Genomic DNA, 23439 nt, shown 5'->3' on the forward strand with positions numbered 1-23439 from the left:
TGGCAACTTAGTTGTAGAAGAAAAAGGCCCAACCTTCTTTCTTCTCCTATATTAAGAATGAGCGGGAAACATTATAAACGAAATATTATCGCTGATATGTGCCGTGCAGAAAATTTTACTTTGCTATAACATTTGTTATCTTGTAGTATTGAATCACAAATTAGTGATATGCTTTGTATAGGTGTTCGATTGTCGTTTGATATAAGATTGAACGCATTAAATTGAGCAATTTAAAAAGTATGAAAAGAAAAATACCATACTAACTTAAAACTTAAAACTAAAAACTTAAAATGGGAGTTCATAAACCCTGACAAAATCAAACATCATAACGAATGTAAAACAGCTGTCATACATAATACCAGATAAAGGCATTTAGAAATTGATGGACAAATCCAGTTTATAGTTAGCTAAACCTCCCATACTTTGAATACATCTGAAAGCTGCTCAATCATTAACAACATTAATGATTACATATTTGACTTATCTAGCTCGAAAAGACAAATTTTGCCGTCATTATGGATTCTGGATGATACCGATTCAAAAACCCAAATGAGGAATTTAGAACGGTGTGAGGGAGATAATTGAAAATTACCCTATCTTCTAGATAAATGGAATTCTCACTTCACAATACAGTAATAATTCAGTTTACTATATAGACCTTGTTCTCCATTCATATATTTCTAATTGTAAAAGTCTAGAATTTTTTTTTTTCGCAAATTTAAGGTTGAATCAAGTCGTAACATGCGTATTGTTTTCTTTATATTAATAGAAATATATAAATTGACACATCTTATTTAAATTTGGTGAAAATGTTGGCAAACGATATCTTTTCAAATTGTGACAAAGACGTCAATAAGGAAGTTTAAAGCTAGTTATGTATAAGGATTGTCATTGTGTTTGGGGTGAGGCAGTTGGAATTCAACAATTATCTTAATAGGTAAGAACAAGTATTTCTCCACACCTCATATGAACAGCAAATTATATAGTACGTAAATATTGTTATCTTGTTTTAATTCAAATTATTGCTGTTATTAAGTGTATCAATTATTTGTTTCAATAATTTCTGGAGATATATTTTATCAAATATACTGTGGATTCATTATTATTCGTTGGATACCAATTTTCGTGGGTTTCGTGTGTTCAGGTGAACCACGAATTGAAATGTTAAACGAATAACATATTGTCAATAGGCTTTGTATACAGAAATTGACAAAATCACGAAATCAAATATCAACGAAAGTGCAAGTATTCAGCATTACACGAAAATAATGAATCCACAGTAAACACGTGTCTACTGGCATACTATAGATTCTGATATTATGATATTATGACATTTTACAAGTTAATCTTTCCCAAAACTGCTAATTATGTCTTTGAAATGGTTTTACTGTAGACATGCAGTCGACATGTCTGAGTAAATTTGGGTTTTGAATAGAAAACGAAAGTACTCCATGTGGTTAGTTATTATTCATGCGCAGTACATATTTGGTATTATTTCAACTGTTTCGGCAAATGTTGTGCTGTTATAAAGTTTTCGTATGTTTGGAAAAGATTTAAAACTTATACACATGGCTACCCCACTAGATTATTCATGTGCCTCATCCAATCAAGAACACTGTAGTCAGGTTGTTATGGTTGATTTCTGTTTGCCAACATTAAAAAAAAAAATACCTTAACCTTCATTATCAACTTGTTTTCTTTCTTTTCTTTCTTTTTTTTTTTTTTTTTTTATAATTCTAACATTTTGTTACACAAAGTAAGCACAGACCTTTCAAACTTAGTATGTGGTAGTTCGAAGACACGGTTTCGAAGACTGCCATTTGGTTGTTGATTATTGGTGATTTTTTGATAAGTCGAATATGAGTGTTTTTGATTTTTTTTGAATTTTTCCACTTTTGCTCATTGTTTTATTTTGTAAAAAAAAATCATAAAAGAAGTTGCAACGTCACCTTATATAAACTATTGTATTCCTTTCTGACGAAGCAGTAGTATTTCCCAAGTGTAAATACTGCTGCTAATTAACATGATTAATTATCCTCTAAAAATAGCCTATGCTATCACAAATGTTCATCTTACAGATTTTGTTATTTATTTACTGTAATAAATTGTATTGAATAATGTTTGTAAATCATACCATGTTAACGGTAGCCGGTAAAAAAGGGACGAAAGATACCAAAGGGACAGTGAAATTCATAAATCGTTAAAGCTACATTCTTTGACCTGGCTTCCTAGGTTTTTGTCTCCAGCGTACATTAGAGTAATGTAGAAACGAGAAAAAGTATATTATGCATGCTAAATAAGTTCTTAGTATTACCATTATAAATTTATATGGGGATTCAAAAAAAAGAATAAAATAATATCCGTATCAAACCATATATTGATTAAGATGTTTACATTAAGTGATGTTGATATACAGCGTAATTGCAATAATGATATTTCATAGTTGCTATAATTAAAAACATTGATATCGAATGCCTTTTGAAAGGATGTAACAAAATCGTTTTGTACTTTTAACTATACTCTTTATTTTATTTAAATAGTTTTTAAAAAATATATTGTATTGTTAATAAAACTTTAAGTGTTTTATGTGTTTTTAAAAAGAATTCGGTCTACTACATTCATCATTCCACATGACTGTGACTAGATTATAAATTTAAATGTAACATCACAAAAAAAACCCAACAATATCAATTGTTGAGAATTACACATTTTGTAAAAATAAAATTAAAAAAAATGCACAATTAATTCTTTTCACACAATTTACCAAGACAAGGATCATGTCAAGGATAACACATATAAATATAACTATACAGTCATGTTATTTTTATTTAACATGTAATATTCAAGATTCGCCGAGAGTTTTTCATTTCGTTTATTGTGCAGTTGATATATTCGTTAATTGTAAGCGATGAATTCGACAAAAGAAAATAAAACAAATATTTAAGACTTTGATTCAAACTGAATATGTATATGATTTTTGTCAAATGTGTGCTGCAAATCGATTGGGAGTTAATCTGTACCTCTTTATAAAAGTTATTGTAATTGGCTTATAATAGCATAAACATTACAATGTGTTTTAACACCTAATGCGCATTTCAACAATCAATGTCTCTCTAGTTATTTTCCAAAGGGTTATCAAAAAGAAGGAGAGATATAAACTAAAACAGACAAAAAAGTATAACCACAGTTCAAAAGGAGTCTGAGGTTTGCACGAGGGAGATATTTTCCTTAATTTACAATATTTTTCCAACATTTTGTCGCAGCAAAATTACTATGAGGTCTATGTAATGGACGAACTTTTGTATTCCTGTTATTTAAAAACAAATATAAATTATCGTTCGACTTTTGATATAAATGGCAATCCTTTCTTACGGAGCTCATTAAATCTAAGCTATGGAATTAACATTCATGTCTATTAGGTATACATTACATGTTGTCGGAATTTTAAGTTCTCAATGCCTCTCAACTTCATACTTTGTTTAGCCTTTATACATAATTTTCTTCGTGCGTCATTGATAAGTCTTTTGTGTTTCTTTGCTACTTATTTGTGTTTTTTTTAAAGTGATTAAGATTATGATCAATAAGTTGAGTCTTGTACTCTTATTTTGACATTTTTACCTATTATGTTTGGTTGTCATTTTCCCTTTATTCTTAATCAATATATCTTTAACTTTATTTTGTTAGACCTCATATAACATGTATAATGATATACATAGTTTTTGAAAAATATAAAGAAGAAGAATGATGATTTTAATGTTTAAAAAAAAATACAAGATAAATGTCGTATTGTTCATATGCCTGTTGTCCCATAGCCGAAAGGTTTCAAACATAATTACCCAATATAAAACAATCCATTCTTAATACCTCAGCAGCAGTTATGTATCTGTAAAGCTTTTTATATACCATGAATACATATGTTGTAAAAGTCACATTCGCGTTGTATTCCACCGGTGTCGTCATTTAATGACAATTATGAATAGCACGATATCTATTTTTTAAAACAAATATCAAAGCGTTTGTTATAAATGCTAGTTTAGTCATCAAGTCAAGTCAATATTGAGAAATATATCAATATATGCAGCAGATCTCCTAGTCTTTATAGCCCTAATCACAAGCACTCATAAAATGTTGGTTATTGGTTGACAAGACCCCATCAATATATATACGAGTAATGAACAAAATCTTTTAGAAACTGATTTTCAAATGTTGTGGTCCTCGATATATTACACTTAAGGTTGTTTATAAATCGTTCAACCAACGTTTTTAAACGTAAATATGTTGTAAAAACTTGTAATAAGAAAATGGAGATCAAATTTGATATTGACGATTTGCGTTTATACCGCTCAAGAATTATGGTGTTTGAAAGACTTAAAAGTGATACTGTGTGTAGCTTTATTGCAATAACTTTCAATCTTTGATATTCAAATTGTATTATGTGATGACTTTTGACATGTTTTTATCTACGGATTTTGGGAAGATTTGTGGTCAATTATTGACCAATTAATTCAAGAGTAATACACATATTTTTGTTTGTTTAGGATACACAAGCTTCGTAAAATTCCAAACAAATCACCGTACATTTGCCGGCTCATCTGCATGTTCTACAATAAAACTGTCTATTAGATTGACAAAGTTATGTCCACAGTGAGAGAGATTCATCAGAAATAATTTGAAACTGTTTGACCATTTGTGGATTCTGATAAACCTCTATCAATGTCTAAAGAACTGTTGGATGATTTTAAATCTCACTCTTTCTTTGAATTTAATTTTATCAAAAAAGTTTGATTTTGAAACCTTCTGTGACTTTCGGCTGTTGTCTGGTCGAGTTGTCGCCTCTTTGACGTATTACCTATTTCCATTTTTAATTTATCTGTATACCACAATTCTCAATGTTAACTTAAAAATTATTTACAGTATAATCCACAATGCTTTTCGACATAAAATGGTAGCATACGCTTTGCATTTATTACTTTGGAATACTTTACGACACATTGAGTTAATAGTGAACAAAAAGGTAAAACAGGAAACATAGAGGAACAAGTGAGTATTATACTGGAGTTTATTATTGACAACATTCTTGTGAAATTGAGTCATAGATATAGGAACGATCTGTGTGTGCACTTATTCTTGTCGAACTCTTTTTTTTTAAATTTTCATATGAATCGGATTTTTTTCAGACACTTCAAAACAAGAAGATCAAATAAGGAAGCTCATTTGATTTCACATCCAGATAACTTAATGATTTCTTTCCATTAACACCGCAGAATTTCTTATTGTGTTTCATTGTTATATCCTCCAGAAGTAGAAATTAATGAAACAACAAGAACAACTGCCTGCCCCATTGTTAGACCTTTACCTCGAATTGACGAAATCCAAGGTAATTTCGTTACCACAGTCTATGCCAAACAATACGATTTTAGTTTTGATATTATTAATTTCCCCTACCAAGGCAGCATTATAACAATGTACCTGTATATGGAATATACATTTCCCAACTCATGTCTCAAAATTTCAGAAAAAGTTCCCGGTTCAAATCACACTCTCCAAATTTTCGACATTTCACTGTTTATATGTTTGTATTTCATCATAAGGGTACGTCTGATTCTTTAAAAAATATTGCTGTTTAAGGAAAAACTGCACAACTTCTTTCAAAGCCTCCTCTCTCGAATGGCTGCAAGTCCCCAGTAAAAGCATATCTTAAAAAAGAAAATCCTTAAATCTAAATTAAGTTGATATTTATTAGGATGATTGTAAAAAATGCAGTTTGTAGAGAGTTTGTGTACTAGAATATTAATTTTGAAATTGTAAATTCTTGCACAGTTCTTATTTCTATTTCAGGCCTTGAGGATATAATGACAACCTATTTTTAAGCACACATATACACGACAGACTTTTGGAGCCAACTCAACCTGATGCTTTTGAATGACTCAAGGTAACATATTTTATACTACAATGTACACTAACGGTAGATCACGATTGAACATGGATGTCTTTTTTTGTCATTTCTGGTTTTGCTCATCTCGTCCTATTCATATGCAATTGATTATTATTATTTTTACTCTGGAAATTCAAATCATGAAGTGTTTTTGTGAATGATAATTTGAGAGCACTATTTACTAATTTAAAGATGCCCATCTTGACATGTAATATATAATTGTACTGAATATGTGCTCATTTTTGTTTAATGCACTTTTTGATCACGTAATATCATTTTCAGTTTTCGTGGGGTTTGAGTTGCTCCCTGGTAAGTTTTCTAGGTTGTGTTTGGTGTACTATTGTTTATAAAAAAGAAGATGTGCTGCCTTTTGCTGTTTTTCTCTTTCTTCAATACCCTCTCCCCAAAATATAGAATAAAGAGAAGTTATTGTAACTATTATTCAGAGTAAAAAATTTAAAAGAGGCGTCATAGAACTAAATGTATTGGGATATTTTGTCTTCTTAACCTTTTATACTGTTAAAAATGTATATATATCTACTTTAGTTAGGCTTTCAACGAATAATAGTTACCATTAAAGATTTCAACGAATAATAGTTACCTTTAAAGAACAATACTTCATAAAAAGTGTCGGTTTTTAGAAAAAAAATAATTGAAAATGTTATTTTCGTTTACATCGATCAACACGATATCTTGCAAAAGTATTTAATTTTGCCAAAACAGTTTGGAGATTTTATTACGATTTTCAAATTACTCTTTACAGCGTTTATAAATACTATACTGTAAATTACATTGGCATGTTCAATTTTGTTTAATTCGGATTAAAATAATGCAAACGTGCCTTAAATCTACAATAATATTAACTTTTATAAAGTATATCACTGTATTATTATACTGAACTGAACGTGAAAGTTTTATTTGAAGCGTCGTGCAAATAGTCGCCATAACAGCTACTTTACCTACGCGATCATTCCCACATACATGTAGGTATGTTACCTACGCGCATTTGCTTGCGGGATTTATGGGGTTATTTTTAGACGTACATATTCCCTAACAGTTATTTTTCGCAGTACAGTATGTTAATTATATTTTTGTTAGAAAATGTTTCAGTCGTATTTCAAAATTGATGCTTTCTATACAGAGGTTTACCTTTTAACGTACATGGGCCCTTGTTAGACTTCCTTATACAATATTTTGTTGTTTATTTAAATAATTTTTCAATTTTTTCTGTAAGTATTACCAATGTTATTTCAACTGATCGGGCGGAGATGATGTTTAATTTGCATAAGGACAGCATATTTGAAGACGTGTGTGATAAGGATGATTCTAACATGACGTCCTTCAAACGCTTTGAGTACACACCCGTGGTAAAATATAAATATATTGTCAGGGCTGTTCCAATCGTACTCCTACGTCATATGCTTTTTTATGAATGAGATACCCGACGTCATAGAACGATGACGTAAGAATATAAGCATTTTACGGGAAAATACACGCTTGCCTAAACAAAAAAAATAACAACAAGGAAACGTAAACAAATGATGCTAAATGTGATATAAGACGATTTTTGTTAAACATATAAGACATTATAAGTAAATTTTGATTTAAATTCACCAAAAAATAAAAAAAATCGTTATTGTAAAATCTTTAAGCATGTCACTTATTCAGTTTGATCCGTTCTTTTACGTCGTTTTAAAAGTGCGTTTATTGATGGGAACGGCAAATAATGCCTTCACCTAGAGCGCTTCGATCCAAAACAATGGCCGTAGTTGTCCTATTAGAATCGAAATAATTCATGGGGGCTTGAATATATCTAGATTTTACCACGGGTTGTCCCTTTATGCCGATATTTTACCCCTCGCTATCGCTCAGGGGTAAAATATTTTGCATAAAGGGCCAACCCGTGGTAAAATAACGATATATTCAAGCCCCCATGAATTATTTCATAATTACCGTTATAATTATTATTGAATTCTAATCATCTATTAGTGTCTCCAAACGCATATACGAAAGAACTGAGTGTATGATATGGGACGAATAACTGAACAATGAGTTAACGAGTTTATCCCAAAACTCCTGTATATAGGTGGACTGGTCTAAAATAAACGAACTTCTGAGACCCCGCCAATTCAAGTCGAGTGAAATAAATCTAGTAATATATTGCAGCAAGATTTATTTTTTAATATAATCATTGGTACATACTGATTTCAATAATAATAAAATGGAGAATGGAAATGGGGAATGTGTCAAAGAGACAACAACCCGACCATAGCAAAAACAACAGCAGAATGTCACCAACAGGTCTTCAGTGTAACGAGACATTTCTGCACCCGGAGACGTCCTTCAGCTGGCCCCTAAACAAATATATACTAGTTCAGTGATAAAGAACGCCATACTAATTTCCAAATTGTACACAAGAAACTAAAATTAATATAATAAAAGACTAACAAAGGCCAGAGGCTCCTGACTTGGGACAGGCGCAAAAATGCGGCGGGGTTAAACATGTTTATGCGATCTCAACCCTCTCCCTATACCTCTAGCCAATGTAGAAAAGTAAACGCATAACAATACGCACATTTAAAATTCAATTCAAGAGAAGTCCGAGCCTGATTTCAGAAGATGTAACCAACGAAAATAAACAAAATGACAATAATACATAAATAACAACAGACTACTAGCAGTTAACTGACATGCCAGCTCCAGAATTCAATTAAACTGATTGAAAGATTATGATTTCGTCATATGAATATCAGGCACAATCCTTCCCGTTAGGGGTTTAGTATTATACCATCATAACATGTATGAATGAAAATAAATACCCTCAATAATTATCCAATGCAGTTTTGTCGTTGGTCGCTGTCGTTGATGTGTTGTTTTGTACATTAATCTGACCTTTGGCTTTTTTTTGATAATTTTACGTTGTTTGCTGTGAATCCTTTCGTAGCTTTTTAATCAAATCTATAATACTTTGTTTTGCATCTGTGATTTTAACTTTGCATGAAACTGTGCATTTATTAAAAATTTGTGATAACTTTAAGTGGAACAAACAGCAGATTAAAACCCTGTTGTTTAAGAATTTGTAATGTTATAAAGTTTAACATTGAAAACACAGTTTGAATTTTAAAAGGTATATGCACTTATTCAAAAGTGTTAATTGTATACATTCCTTAACACTCATGACTGGTTTTATGCTGATAAAAAGATAAACTCCGGATTACAAATAAAGACAATAAAATATTTTAAATTCCCAGTGATTTGTGACAAAATTTTCGTTTGTGGGTATACGTAATTATGTGTAAATTGATAATGTGCTGAGGACAAGTTAATAGTAAAATATCCCTTTAAGTCATGTCGAGTGTATTTTATAAGATTTTTTGTAGTTCATGTAACTCCATTAATACCTACCTGAATCTTGATCCGTTATCTAACACGTTTTTTTTTAAATCTTCATTTCAAATTTGTCTGTTCTATGACTGATTAAAGTAAATTGGTTCAGCCCTAGCAATAAAAAAACAGAAGACTCTTAATGAGCTAATATTCATAGTATTTGAAAAAAAGGATGTAATAAGTATAAAATAGAAATAAGATGATACATTTTCCTAACAAACAGGATTACAAATATGTTTAATTAAATTAATCAAAAAGTGTACGCCTTTGTTGTGCTTCTTTTTAATTTTGATTCTGAGTTAAGTGTGGCGTCAATGCATTATTGTTTAGGAGCTGAAGCGTTGAAGGTCCATTGGTGGCTTCAGGCTGATTTCTGCTCTCTGGTTGGGCTGTCGGGTCGACACCTTCCCCGTTTTAGGTCCCCATGAATGTAATATAACTTAAACCCCGTTACAATACTTTTTCATAGATACAGCGATTTGGTAAGTAGATTTGTCTGTACCTGTTGAATACAGTTATTTTCAAAAATTACAATTTGAACAGTAGTAGAATCTTATTTTGTTTAACTGGTACTAGGTTTAATTTTGTTTTTGACAATTAAAGCATAACTAAGCAAATATTGCTTCATGAAAATTCACTTCTCAACATCATGTCGAATCTTGATGTTCCTATTTCGAATTGCACAAGGTCATGCGTTTCTCAGACTTTTTATCGTGTTGTGTTAAGAATTAATGGTTCTTTCCTTAGACAGTAGTCCCATCTATTCAAATTCAATAAAAATTAGTATACAATCGGAAGGTATATTAATACAATATAAATTTGCTGAAGGGATTTCAAACAACATTTATCTTATGATATTATTATTATTTCAAACAAATGTTTATCTGTTTGTCTTTTTTCATTTTTTGGCCATGGCGTTGTCAGTTTGTTTTAGATTTATAAGTTTGACTGTCCCTTTGGTATCTTTCGTCCCTCTTTTATCGTTTATTTAAACTGATCTATAATGAAAATTTAAACAGGTTAAGCTTCTTTTATCATTGACGACAGTGTTCTCCAAGTTTAAAAGATCTCATAAGAACAGATTATATAACAAAAACATAGAAAATTAACATACAATAACTACCTGTGTGCATTATGCACTATGAGGAAGCACATTACAAGTCGTCGTATGATATATATATATTACGTGTCAATATTATTAAGCTGTGCTATAATAATAACTGACTAAACCATTCAACAAAATGCAAAAGCTGATAAGTTAACAAGCTTCAATTTTGATTTTTTTTTAATTTGTGTCATTGTCTTTGAATATACATATTCATACGACCAATTTACGCATAGCTATTATAAATTGTGTCAAGTTATCATAACATCCAGACACAGAAGTGCACTAAAATGTGAGAAATATTGTTCTTTTCGTTTAGTTAAGGTTACACTTACAATTATAGATAAGATAGATTAGATAAGATATTTTTATTCCAATTAAAGAGCGAAGTAATTTATTACAATGATTTTGATAATTGATTGCTTAGTCTTACAGGCATGAGTTTTTTTTATTAGTTGTTAATGGCTTTGAACTAGCTGTCAGATAACTTCGAGTACTCTCAGATCTGTTCACGGCCTTCAAAAATGAGCAAAGCCCATACCGCATAGTCAGCTATAAAAGGCCCCGATAAGACAATGTAAAACAATTTAAACGAGAAAACTAACAGCCTTATTTATGTAAAAAAAATGAACGAAAAACAAATATGTAACACATAAACAAACGACAACCACCGATAGTCTTTATTTTTCATATAAGTAACATTATACTTGTGACATAAACAAAAATAACAACAACAATAAACTAACTGAGTTGAACACACACATATCTATATATATGAATAAAAGTAAACTACTCAGTAACGAAGAGTCTCCTGTCCTTAGCTCTAAAGACTGTTTTATAAAGGAACCTGTTTTTTTTTTACTTGGTTTATATTAGAAGGATTTAGTAGGACTACTAGTTTTTCAGTATCAGATAGATTTGGAAACAAAGGATTATCTATTGCCATGTCATTAACAAGATTTATACGTAAAACATTTTTAATTTGACAGTAGAGGAGAAAGTTGATTTTTATCTTCCAAGGTTTAACGTCAAGTTAAACATGTTCTTTTGTCTCGAGGTATTTTTAGATATCTGCCCCTTTCAATGAGCAAATTATGGTCACTAATTCTAATTTTTATAAATAAACGTCTAGTTTAAAATTTGGATATCTTAGATAAAATTTTTGGTCTTGTTTGACTTTAATATTTTTGTAAAGAAAAAGTTTGTTATTTTCGTTCAAACTGTTTATTTTATTTTCCAGTAATTCTGCATAAGAGTTGCAAGCAATATTCTAAATCCAAGTCTTTAGTTTGTTTACTTGTCCAGATTTTGTCAGAACATTATCTTTTGTATATCAATATTCATTTCTTGTGTTGAATCATTGATAAAAGTGAACCAAGTATAAATTCCTTGTGAATCTTTAAGATGTTATATTGTACTAGTACTAAGATGTTAATGTCAGTATAGAACTGTTCATCTGAAATTGGTGCAATTTCGAGTACATTGATCATCGATACGATTTTGTGTCAATGTACCTTTTCAGAAAACATAAGCAGAAGACTCCAAAGATATGCGTACATCACTTCTGTAAATGTGCACATTAATTAGTCCGGCAATATTTGCCTTCCTTGAATGGAGTGTCATGGTTTACCATATTTTTCTATATTATAATTGCAGGAATTGTTTTTGTATTTGATTGTTAATTTTTTTGCTCCATTTTTTTTTTACAGCACCAAATCACAGATTTCAGTCATGCTATATATACGTTCATTGCTCTATTGTTTGTTTATCTCTTTTTAGATTAGTGTTTTTGTAACACTCCGTTTTCTCTACTTAAACTACATGAATTATCCATTTAATTTAAACTTACAAGAACAATTACAATCAGAAGCGGTATCACCAATGAAAATGAAGGTGTCTTAGCTAGCAATTTATCATTTATTGTTATTTATTGTTATTCTCTGCAATCGTTGTGCATCCGGAAATGTTTAAATGTACTTGTATTTGACATGTTTAATAGGTCAAGCCGGAAACTTACTGCAAGTTCACTATGGCTCATTATTATTCTACCAGTATTATGCTTTATCCGTAAAACAGAGGAGTTATCAGGTACTTATTATATGATATCAAAATTCCAGTGAATAGTTTACATTTGTTAGATAGACGTTTCAACATAAGTTGTCATCACAGCGGTTTATTAATATCTTGGGCTGGCGTTAATAGAATATATTCGTTGTTATCATGCAGTTTACATGTTGTTATGTACTATCATATCATTTATTTATGCGTTTTTCACTGCAGAGTGTTCTTGCATTTGTTTGAACTGTATTCCTGCCACGTAGTATTGGCATTTTAGCGATATATGTTTACCATTGACATATGAGCGCGTGCATTTTGGTTAGTCATACAACCAGATTCAACCCACCTTTCCTTTCTTTAATTGTTTTGTACCAAGTCAGGAATTTGGCAGTTATTATCAAATAGTCTGTTTCTATGTATGTTGGCATTTGTTTTTGTTGCAGTTCAATGTTTCTCTTGTTCAATTATTATCTTCTTATAAAGGATATGTTGTCCTCGGTTTTAGTTTGTAAGCCGAAATAGTTTTCTCTAAATCGACCTTTGAATAGTAGTATGCAACTTTTGCCTTTATTTAAATGGTGGCTACATAAAAATATGATGTTCTCTTTTATGTTTTTAACACAAATTGTAATTTGTGACTGATGACACAGTATGGAATTCAATATAGGACGTATTTAACGACTTTGGAACATATTAATCAATTGCTTTCACTGAAAAGTCATACACAATCGACTTAGATCATTTGTGTGATTGATAGTTTTAGAAATTTATTTTCCAATTATTGCTACATTTATGCTTATTGATTAAACTTACATATGTTTTCGACGCTTACATTACATGTAAAACGACAAAGTCAAACAGAAAAATAATAGTGCACATAGAAAACTAAAAAATAAGCAATGCAAACACAATAAAACACTGGGGGTGATCTCAAATGCTCCGAAAGGGTAAGGAGATCCTGCAAACACCTGTGGTACTCCTCGTGTTGCTCGTGTTATTACAAACCCGGTTATTAGTCTCATGCGGTAGGTCAAATTCATAAAATGGGAACGGGATTGACATTACGACATAAGGAACATATTCGATATCATCTGTGAATAATTATTAAGGGGGGTTCGATTTCACATGTATCTGCATGAATATTGTCCAACAACACATGAATAATGATTGTTACATGCACGTCAGGATTACAGGATTTTCGTGGAATTAAACACTTGTACTGATCGTCGTTACGATAAGACCTAAATATAATCTTGATATTTTTGCAGTAAAATGGGATATTCAAAGTCCGGTTCAGTTTGGTAAAACAGCTATTCTTAACTGTACGATAGACAAAAAATCCAACGTATGTCAAAACCCCAATTTGATATGGCGATGGACAAATCATAGAAATCAAAGTACTAGTATACTTATTTTGAATGGAATTTCATCCAACAAAAGCAAATATACAGAGACAAAAAATGAAAATTGCACAGAGTCTGCTCTTCATATCCATAATTTTGACCAGAGTGATTTTGCGCTTTATACCTGTAGTTGTGGAATGGATGAACGTACCAAAGAACTTAAGCTGGAACGACACAACTATAGTATTAATAGTAAGTGGTGTGTGTCTGTAGTGGTGGAACATCGGTTAAATGTTTAGAAAGTACATGTTCACAACTTCTTAATTGATTGTTGCTCGCTTAAATTGTAAATGCACATTCAAGACGATGAAATTTACAATATATAATAGGTAAGGTTTGCAAATGTGTTCAATTGGGATGAAGGGTTAGAAAAAATTGAACTATAACTGAAATAAGTACATATTCAACGCAAAGAGACATTTTCAAGGCATCCATGAGCCTTTGAAGATTGGTTAAAGAAGTCATCAAATTAATTGACCCTATTCCAAGACTTGGCTTCATAATTATGTACAACCTATACAAGACACCATATTTATTATAGATATTCTGATGGTTTGCAGTCCATATGACAATAGTCAACAACCAGGTAAATGTATGTCTGATAAAAAAAAAAGCAAAATACAACATGCAGAAGGATATCTCATGAAAATATAATAATGTCTGATATTTTTATGATTTGCTTTTCCACTAATCTGTTGACTTCACGAATTTCAATTTACAACGTGGTATTTATTATTGTAATATAATTCAACTGATATAGCGAATAACTGGATTCACATCGATGGAATCACTGATCTCAACTTTAATAGCTTTTAAATTTTTTTTATAGGCATTATTTTTTCATGTTCGCATCCGAGTTTGACAATGGTAATTGAGATTCAAAAAATCTTTCCAGCACCTATATGTTATTCCACTATAGAGGTAAAATATACATATACAGACATTGTACTTAAATGAACTATTTTCTTCTGTTGTGATTTGAACGTCATTTCTACAAAACACAATCATGTCTTCAAATTACTTATTATTCAATCGCCAATATGCAGTTATTCGTATAAAGATTATTGGTTCGTTTGAAAATTGATGAGCTTAAATTTTGAGTTTCAATATGGACTAATGTCATATTTTTGCAGGACGCGTTTTTAATGGTATATTCTTTGAGCATTCGGTACTCATATGTTAGATTAGTTTACGTTGTAAATACCGCATGTCTCAATTCGTTTAGTCAAAACCTGTAAAATCAACCATGTACTAGTCCAAAAGCGGCAAAGAAAAATAACTCAAACTCATTTTATGTCACTTAAAACCACACAATAACGCACATAAATGCATCTCTGTCCGAATCAAAAGATTTTTCTTTCGGATCCGATTGTTTTTCTAGTATATAATATTTGAGAATGCCTCAATCAGATCAGGAACCGAATTGCACATAAAAGTATTAAATGTTACCTTTGATTTGAACAATTCATTGCATATGTTTGCCTTTATTATTAAACAATTAATAGATTTTATAAAAAGCTAGTTGTCTCATAGCCGGTGCAGTAAACCTTTTAGCGTTAATGATATTGTATGCGACTGAATTTGAAAACAGATGCAAATCGAACAAATTACAAAATGTACTCTATTTTATTATTTTAGAATGGTAGAATTAAACACAAAAGAAAACGCACAAGTTTATCAGAATCTTTTTACACTACAGAAGACACAATCAAATTTGTATTCAAGGATCACAGTTGTAGTGGAACCATTCGTTCCTTTTGTAGATTTGAAAACATTGAGATAGAAGTGTTCAATCGTACTTACGACTGTTGTTCTGGTAAGGGTTATGTTATTGCTTTTAATTGTATTCATTAGTTATTTTAAGGAAATAAATACCACCTTGTGAGGAACAATTTCATAGGCTATCCATTACCTTAGCTTTATTTGGCAAAACATTTGTGAACTATGTTTTTTTCAATTTTGTTCTGTATATGAATCTTAAAACTTTATAATTAGTGCGTCAAAAATGATCGGCTGGTGTACAGAGTTTTAATTCTAGTTTTTGTGGTGAGATATTTTTTTTTATCAAATCGTAGCATTTAGAAGTCCGTGTATGATTTTAACACACACAATATGTTCTCCAAGCATTTGTTAAAAGAATATTTGGGAATACTGTATTTTGGTCATATTTTGCTTCAGGTTTATGCTCTAATAATATACTAGATTATTGAGTGTGTGTCCGATCGGCGAGAATTTCTCTAGTTCATTACTTTAGGAATATTTTTCAAAAAGTAGTATTTCAATATTCAGCCCCATTCTATTATTTAGTCACCGTCAGTCGCTACCCTGATATACCCTATCTTTTTCGGGTAATTAATACTAATAGCGTTTGACATTTTTAGCCGAACAGATTTATCATTTTTACATAACTTAGTTTATTGTATGCTGGTTCATATTTTGGACGCCAGTCTTTGCTCCTTTATAATATAATTCACACACAAAAAACAAACATGAAGCTTAGAAATGGAAAAAACATTAAATACTAAACTCGTTCAAAGGGTATCTACACGTCTCAATCTTCAAAATCGGTAATCTAAAAATACTACCATCGGTAATATTTTTAACAATAAAAATCGTGGTTACCCTTCTATCGATAAGTGTCATGTCAAAACATGACTTACATGTCCCCGTCTGTCCACCAACAATACGGTAAGGTCCACGTTTAATGGTTGCACATTTTCTTTAAATTTTGAAACTGATATAACTTGATAATAAACACTACTATTTATTTACTTACATGAAACAAACCGGGATGTGGTATTCAGTACGAAGGTGAAACTGGTCGATATTTATCTAAACGCACTCAAGAACATCTATAGAATTGTTGGTGACCTTCTGCTGTTGTTTTTTCTATGGTCGGGTTGTTATGTCTTTGACACATTTCCTATTCCCATACTCAATTTTATTTACTCTTTAAAAAATTGACAATTGAAATGGGGAATGCCAAAGAGCCAACAACCCGATAGCATACAACAGCCGAATGCCACAAATGGGTCTTTGATGCAGTGAGAAAATTCCATACCTAGAGGTAGTACTCAGCTGGCTCCTAAAAATTTTTGTACTAGTTCAGCGAAAATGGACTACACACTAAACTCAAAAACACATAAATGAACTAAAGTTTAAAAACATACAAGACTAACAAAGGCCAGAGGCACCTGACAAGCGCAAAAAAAGCGGCGGGGTTTTACATGTTTTGTGAGATATCATGTTGTGTGAGATATCATCTCTCCCCGTTTACATTTAGCTATAGTAGAATAAAGAAAAGCATAGTTATACGCACTGTAAATCGTGAGTCCGATGTCAGAATAGATAACAAAAGAAACTAAGCAAAATGACAATGATACATACATGAACAAAGAACTACTAGCAGTTAATGACATGTCAGGTCCAGTTTTCAATTAAACTGATAGAAATATTATGTATCATCATTAGAAAATCAAGTACAATCCCTCTCGTTAGGAGTTTAGTATAACACCATCATGAAATATATGAAAATATATGCCAACATCTGGTTTTAGAATAAATGTGTGTATTTCCGAATAATGTCAAAATATTCAGTCCTTGACTTGACAACAGTATCGTTACTATTTCCTTCCCGAATAAGTCTGTTTAAAGGTTTGGTTTACATTTGAGTTGAATGCCGAAATTTTAAGCTTTGTAAAGAATATTACCATACAATATTTGATGTGACCTGAACGTATAAGAAGTCTGCATGTTGATTCATATTTACGAATGATTGCTTTGTACTAATGATGAAATTTAATAATTATTTTTACTAGTTGTGATATCGGAAACACTGTTGTAATAGTTTGTCAGTAAAACAGAGATTTTTTTCGTTCAAATCAAATAAGTTAATACATACACGAGTGAAATCGAACAAGTTGAGATACACAAACACCATAAAAATGGATAGTTAACAATAAGAAATGAAAACAATCATCGCTTTTATAAGAAAGAATTTATAATTTGAAAGCTTCCCGTTCAAGAAACGTGTTTTATGCTTATCAAACTCAAATAATACATGTATGTTTAGCCAAAACCAAAATATATACAAGAAGTCGGTATTATTGGAAGACTGAAAACATACGTTTTGACTCTATGTTAATGGTACGCTTACCTTTGAAAACAATGCAACTACATGCCACTTTACGACCTTCATCAATAAGTATCGTCAAAAATATCAATGAAACGGGAGTCAATGAACATTCAACAAACACAACACAATCATAAAATCAGTAAAGATTTCGAGAAAAGCCGCGTTCTTAACTTAAAACAAATTAAAAGGGTAAACGTTTATAAAGATAAATTAACAGTCAGATTTATAATATTGCAATGTAACACCAAACACAATACAATAGTGTAATGTGGCAAAACATAACTTTGGACTCCGGTATTTTGTTATACTGTTTTTGTGTGTTGGGTGCAATAAATATGCCTTATTTTTACTGTTTCAGTAAATAATAATTTAGTGGTGAAGACGGTTGTTATTGGTTTTTCGATAGCCATTACATTCGTTGTAATCGTGTTTGTTGTTTATCTATTTAGAAGAAAGATAAAAGGTAAGAAAAAATATAACAATACAAACATTAAGTGTACCGAATTGACATAAATTAAAGGCAAACGTCGTTTTTGCTGCTAATTAATATAAAAAAGAAGATGTGGTATGATTGCCAATGAGACAACTATCCACAAAAGACCAAAATGACACAGACATTAACAACTATAGGTCACCATACGGCCTTCAACAATGAGCAAAGCCCATTACGCATAGTCAGCTATAAAAGGCACAGATAAGACAATGTAAAACAATTCAAACGAGAAACTAATAGCCTTATTTATGTAAAAAATGAGCGAAAAACAAATATGTAACACATAAACAAACGACAACCACAAAACTTCTGACTTGGGACAGGCACAAACATACATAATGTGTCGGGGTTAAACATGTCAGCGGGAGGCCAACCCTCCCCTAACCTGATACAGTGGTATAGCAGTACAACATAAGAAAGAACTAAAAAAATCAGTTGAAAAAGGCTTAACTCATCGTCCGATGTCATTAGTAAACTTATATAGAATTGAGAATTGAAATGGGGAATGTTCAAAGAGACAACAACCTGACCATAGAGCAGACAACAACAGAAGGTCACTAACAGGTCTTCAATGCAGCGAGAAATCCCCGCACCCGGAGGTGTCCTTCAGCTGGCCCCTAAACAAATATATACTAGTTCAGTGATAATGAACGCCATACTAAACTCCAAATTGTATTAAAATCAAAAATAATACAAGACTAACAAGGCCAGAGGCTCCTGACTATGGACAGGCACAAAAACGCGGTGGGGTTAAACATGTTGATGAGATCTCAACCCTCCCCCTATAACTCTAGCCAATGTCGAAAAGTAAACGCATAATAACATGCACATTAAAATTCAGTCCAAGAGAAGTCCGAGTCTGATGTCAGAAGATGTAACCAAAGAAAAGAAACAAAATGACAATCATACATAAATAACATCAGACTACTAGCAGTTAACTGACATGCCAGCTCCAGACTTCAATTAAAAGTTAAAAAGAGAAAGACAGACAAACAAAAGTACACAAGAAACAATATAGAAAACTAAAGACTAAGCAGCACGAGCCCCATTAAATAATTGAGGTGATCTTATATGCTCAGGAAGGGTTAGCAGATCTTGTTCCACATGTTGAACCATTCGTATTGTTCATGTTTTTACAAAACCGGTAAATAGCTTAATTGGGTAGGTCACTTTTGTCGAAAGGGTAAGAAATTGTAGTTACGACATAAGAAAAATATTCGATATATTCTGTGAATAGGATATTCTCTAACGGTTAACCAACTCGTGATGGCGTCCGTAAAATTTACGAAGAGATAATTTCAACTTCATCATTTTTCGTTTAATAACTTTCTTGTGAGCAGCAACCCTCTATCAAGTACATAATAATAGGAAAAGACGACTTTTTTATTTGTCGTCATCATTATATGAAATACAAAATCTACAATACTACACAGCAGAAATAATTGGAAGTCCCCACACAAAGTAAAATCAGCAAAATACTGAAATCAGGGGAAAATCTAATCAGAAAGTCCATAATCACATGGCAAAATCAAATGACAAAACACATTAAAAACGAATGGAAAAGAACTGTCATATTCCTGACTTGGTACAGGGTTTCAGATGTAGAAAATGGTGGATTAAACCTGGTTTTCTAGCGCTTAACCTCTTACTTTGACGAAAGTCTCATCGAAATTCGTTTTATTTACAGTGATGCATGAACTAAGCAGACGTAATAAATAAAATAGTCAAAACATGGGTATACCAGTTATCATCGTGTAACAATTTTAAAAGGAACAATTTAACAGAACACAAAAACATCTATCTACAAACACATTCATTAACTAGCGTGTCTGACGTCAGAAAATTTTATATTTCACATCAAGGATTTGTATAGCTATACAAATCCTTGGTCACATATATTTGTCGTACAAGGATTTGTATAGTAAGAAGCCTTGATACTATATACAAACAATTTGATTTCACATGGGCAATGTTAGCATACAGGGTAAAAAATCAAAAGTATGTAAGAATTAATTTCAGAAATAGACCGAGATTTAAAATAGTCCAAAAGTTATATAGTATTTATAAAAGAAGTTAAATCGTTAAATGACGTTTTTACTGTTCTTTTTTTACTAACGAATAGTGTCAAACATTAATAGCAACAATCATCAACAAGACAAGATGAACAATAACGCTATCAGCAAAACCAGCGACGCATATAATCATTGTTTTGCCTTACACCATGATGATCACACATGTAAACTTCATTTGCAACTGTTTGTTATGTAAGGTTCTTTTAATTCTAATGTTTAAATACATTGTATATTTAGTTCGATTTGTTGAAGATACTTTTCCTGGAAAGATTTTTTAAGAAATGATATGAATGTTGCAAATATACCTATTACTGACACGATATTATAGTTTTTACCTAACGAAAACGTCTTTTATTTTTTCAAACCTGCAGGTTGTATACGAGATTTCTTTCATGGTAAAACAAAATACTTCTCAAGAAATAACAGTTTGAGTGAGACATCTCTAACAAATACATAAGGGGATTGAAGAAAGTGTCCAACAGTTTTCATTATTTGGTTACTTAAGATCTATTAAGATGAACTTTTTATGTATAGTAAAATTTATGAAACGTACACAAATGGATTGATGCTGTTCATTTTTAATTCAAAATGTCATATAAAGTAACACAAATGTTGTAAATTATACAATATATATCGCCTACTTGTTTTAAAATCGTAAATGTATCCATTGTTTTCATTTAACAAATTTTATAAATACATTGATCGGTTGTTGTTTGTTTGACGTCACATGGGAAATATTTCATGCATGCTTAGGAGGATAAGTGCTTCATGTAAAGCCTTTGGTATCTTTATAATGTTTTGTTTAATAAAACAAATAGTAATTTCATGTTTTGACACATTTTGTGCATTCTACTAATCTTATACCATTAAAGAATTTGTTTTAATTCGCGATTAAAAGAATTCTATTTAAGTTTTTGTTGTTTCAGTTTCATACATTATTTTAATTTTAAGTTTCTTTTTATGTAAACTATAATTTATGATTTAATTTAGTTTGTCATTAATATATGAATTTATTCAGTTTGCCATTAATATATGAATTTATTCAGTTCAACTATAACATGTACTGTTTTATCATATAGCTTTTTCTAGTTTGTATACCAATATACATATATTAGTTGAATATTGTGTTTTCGTATGTGATCGCAAAACATTGTATAAGACAATCATATTTTTAGAGATATTTTTATTTTATAAAAGTCCTGTAATTGAATCAAATACAAGTGCAAATAGAAAAGTAACCATATCAATTCTATATGTTTCCTAATGTTAAATATTTATTTGTAATTAAGCTACATATGTGACTGGTAAAACATGTCGTAGATGTAAGACGTGTTTTGTGAGCTTAATTGTTCCCAAACCAATCGTCTTATTATACGATACAGTTACAGGGGAGGTAATGACGTTGCTAACGTAAATTGTTATTTTCGCGACGTCAAACTGTGACTTATCGGGAAAAGATTCAGTTTTCGACTGATTTTTATCATTCAAACTTATTTAACTTGAGAACGAGTTCATAGACCCCTCTTTTTTAAAATGCCATTTGGTTTGATTACGCAAAAAGATTATGTGTGCCAATTTTTATGAAAACGTAAATAGTGTAATTTTTTATTAATTTAAAAAACATACAGGAAAAAATGATGTTTTTTCTACATTCATGAACATTTGATAAATATGAATTATTTCTGAATAAAAAATGAATTATTTTTTTGGATACTTATAAAATACAGAAATTACAAATTATTCAACAAAAAAACAATTTGTGTTTATCTTTTAAAACAAAAACGTTATGTCTCTGTTTCGAAAGGGACAATACAGCCACAATTCCGAATTTTGAGCAAATATACAAAATTTCGACCTCATATACTCAAAAAGTAGCACATGCAGGTAGATGTTTTATTACATACTTGATTTAATCAGTGAAAAATAGTTTATATGAAAAGTTCTATCAAAATGTAAATACGGGATCAAACCTGTATCGTATGCCCTTAAGAACATTATGATACAAGCTGTTCAGAAAAAAGAAAAAACACATTTCTTATTATTTATTTATCATGGCATCAAACTTAGACAAAATGTGTATTTTTTCACCATTTCTTGTTAACGTAAACACTTTTGGTGCATTTATTATATAAATGTTATTAATAATAGTTTATTATATTTTAATGAATGTTCATCATATTTCTTTTTTTAAAGTGTATAAACATTAGTCAGAAAATATTTTACCAAAGTCATGAAAGTCATTAAAGTATTTCTATCAGAAAAAAACTGTCTTGTATTTTTGTACACTATGAAAGTGTAGAAAAAATCATTTAAAAGTACATATATGGCTACATGAGTGTTGCGTATTAGCTTGACTATAAATCCGAGTAATGTTTTATAAACAGAACGATGAACTTTGTACTATAACATACTCAAACAAATACTCATTAAACTTCCTTGGATATGTTCAATCTAGTCGACAATATCCTTCTTTATGTACTTTATGGAGCTGTTAATGATAATGTGTACGAACTCGATCTTACAATCTGGTTTAAAATGATGTTTTTACATAGCAAAATATGTTCATTCCTCGTATATAAAAATCAGACCAGCATGATTTGAAATCGGGTTGAATTTTAGATTGAATTGAATAGCTGAAAACTCATCATAGATACAAGGACTAAATTTTGTATATACGCCAGACGCGCGTTTCGTCTAAAAAAGACTCATCGGTGACGATCGAATCTCAAAAAGATTAAAACGCCAAATAAAGTACGAAGTTGAAGAGCATTGAGGACCAAAATTCCTAAAAGTTTTGCCAAATACAGCTGAGGTAATCTATGCCTGAAGCACGCCTTTTATCTCTTTGTTG

The 23439-nt window shown here is 30.8% G+C and overlaps 1 protein-coding gene across 1 annotated transcript; it reads left to right on the forward strand.

Annotated features, from left to right (window-relative positions):
- Window positions 1–828: 828 nt before the first annotated feature.
- LOC139527606 (uncharacterized) lies at window positions 829–22853 on the forward strand. The gene is made up of 8 exons (XM_071323136.1): window positions 829–937; window positions 5839–5932; window positions 12427–12515; window positions 13754–14080; window positions 14718–14809; window positions 15527–15704; window positions 18382–18486; window positions 20960–22853. Exons 2-8 carry the CDS (start codon window positions 5913–5915, stop codon window positions 21043–21045), a joined length of 897 nt encoding a protein of 298 aa, XP_071179237.1. The 5' UTR covers window positions 829–937; window positions 5839–5912; the 3' UTR covers window positions 21046–22853.
- Window positions 22854–23439: the final 586 nt, after the last annotated feature.

The sequence above is a fragment of the Mytilus edulis genome, chromosome 6, assembly GCF_963676685.1.
Source record: "Mytilus edulis chromosome 6, xbMytEdul2.2, whole genome shotgun sequence".
NCBI classification, from domain to species: Eukaryota; Metazoa; Mollusca; class Bivalvia; order Mytilida; family Mytilidae; genus Mytilus; species Mytilus edulis.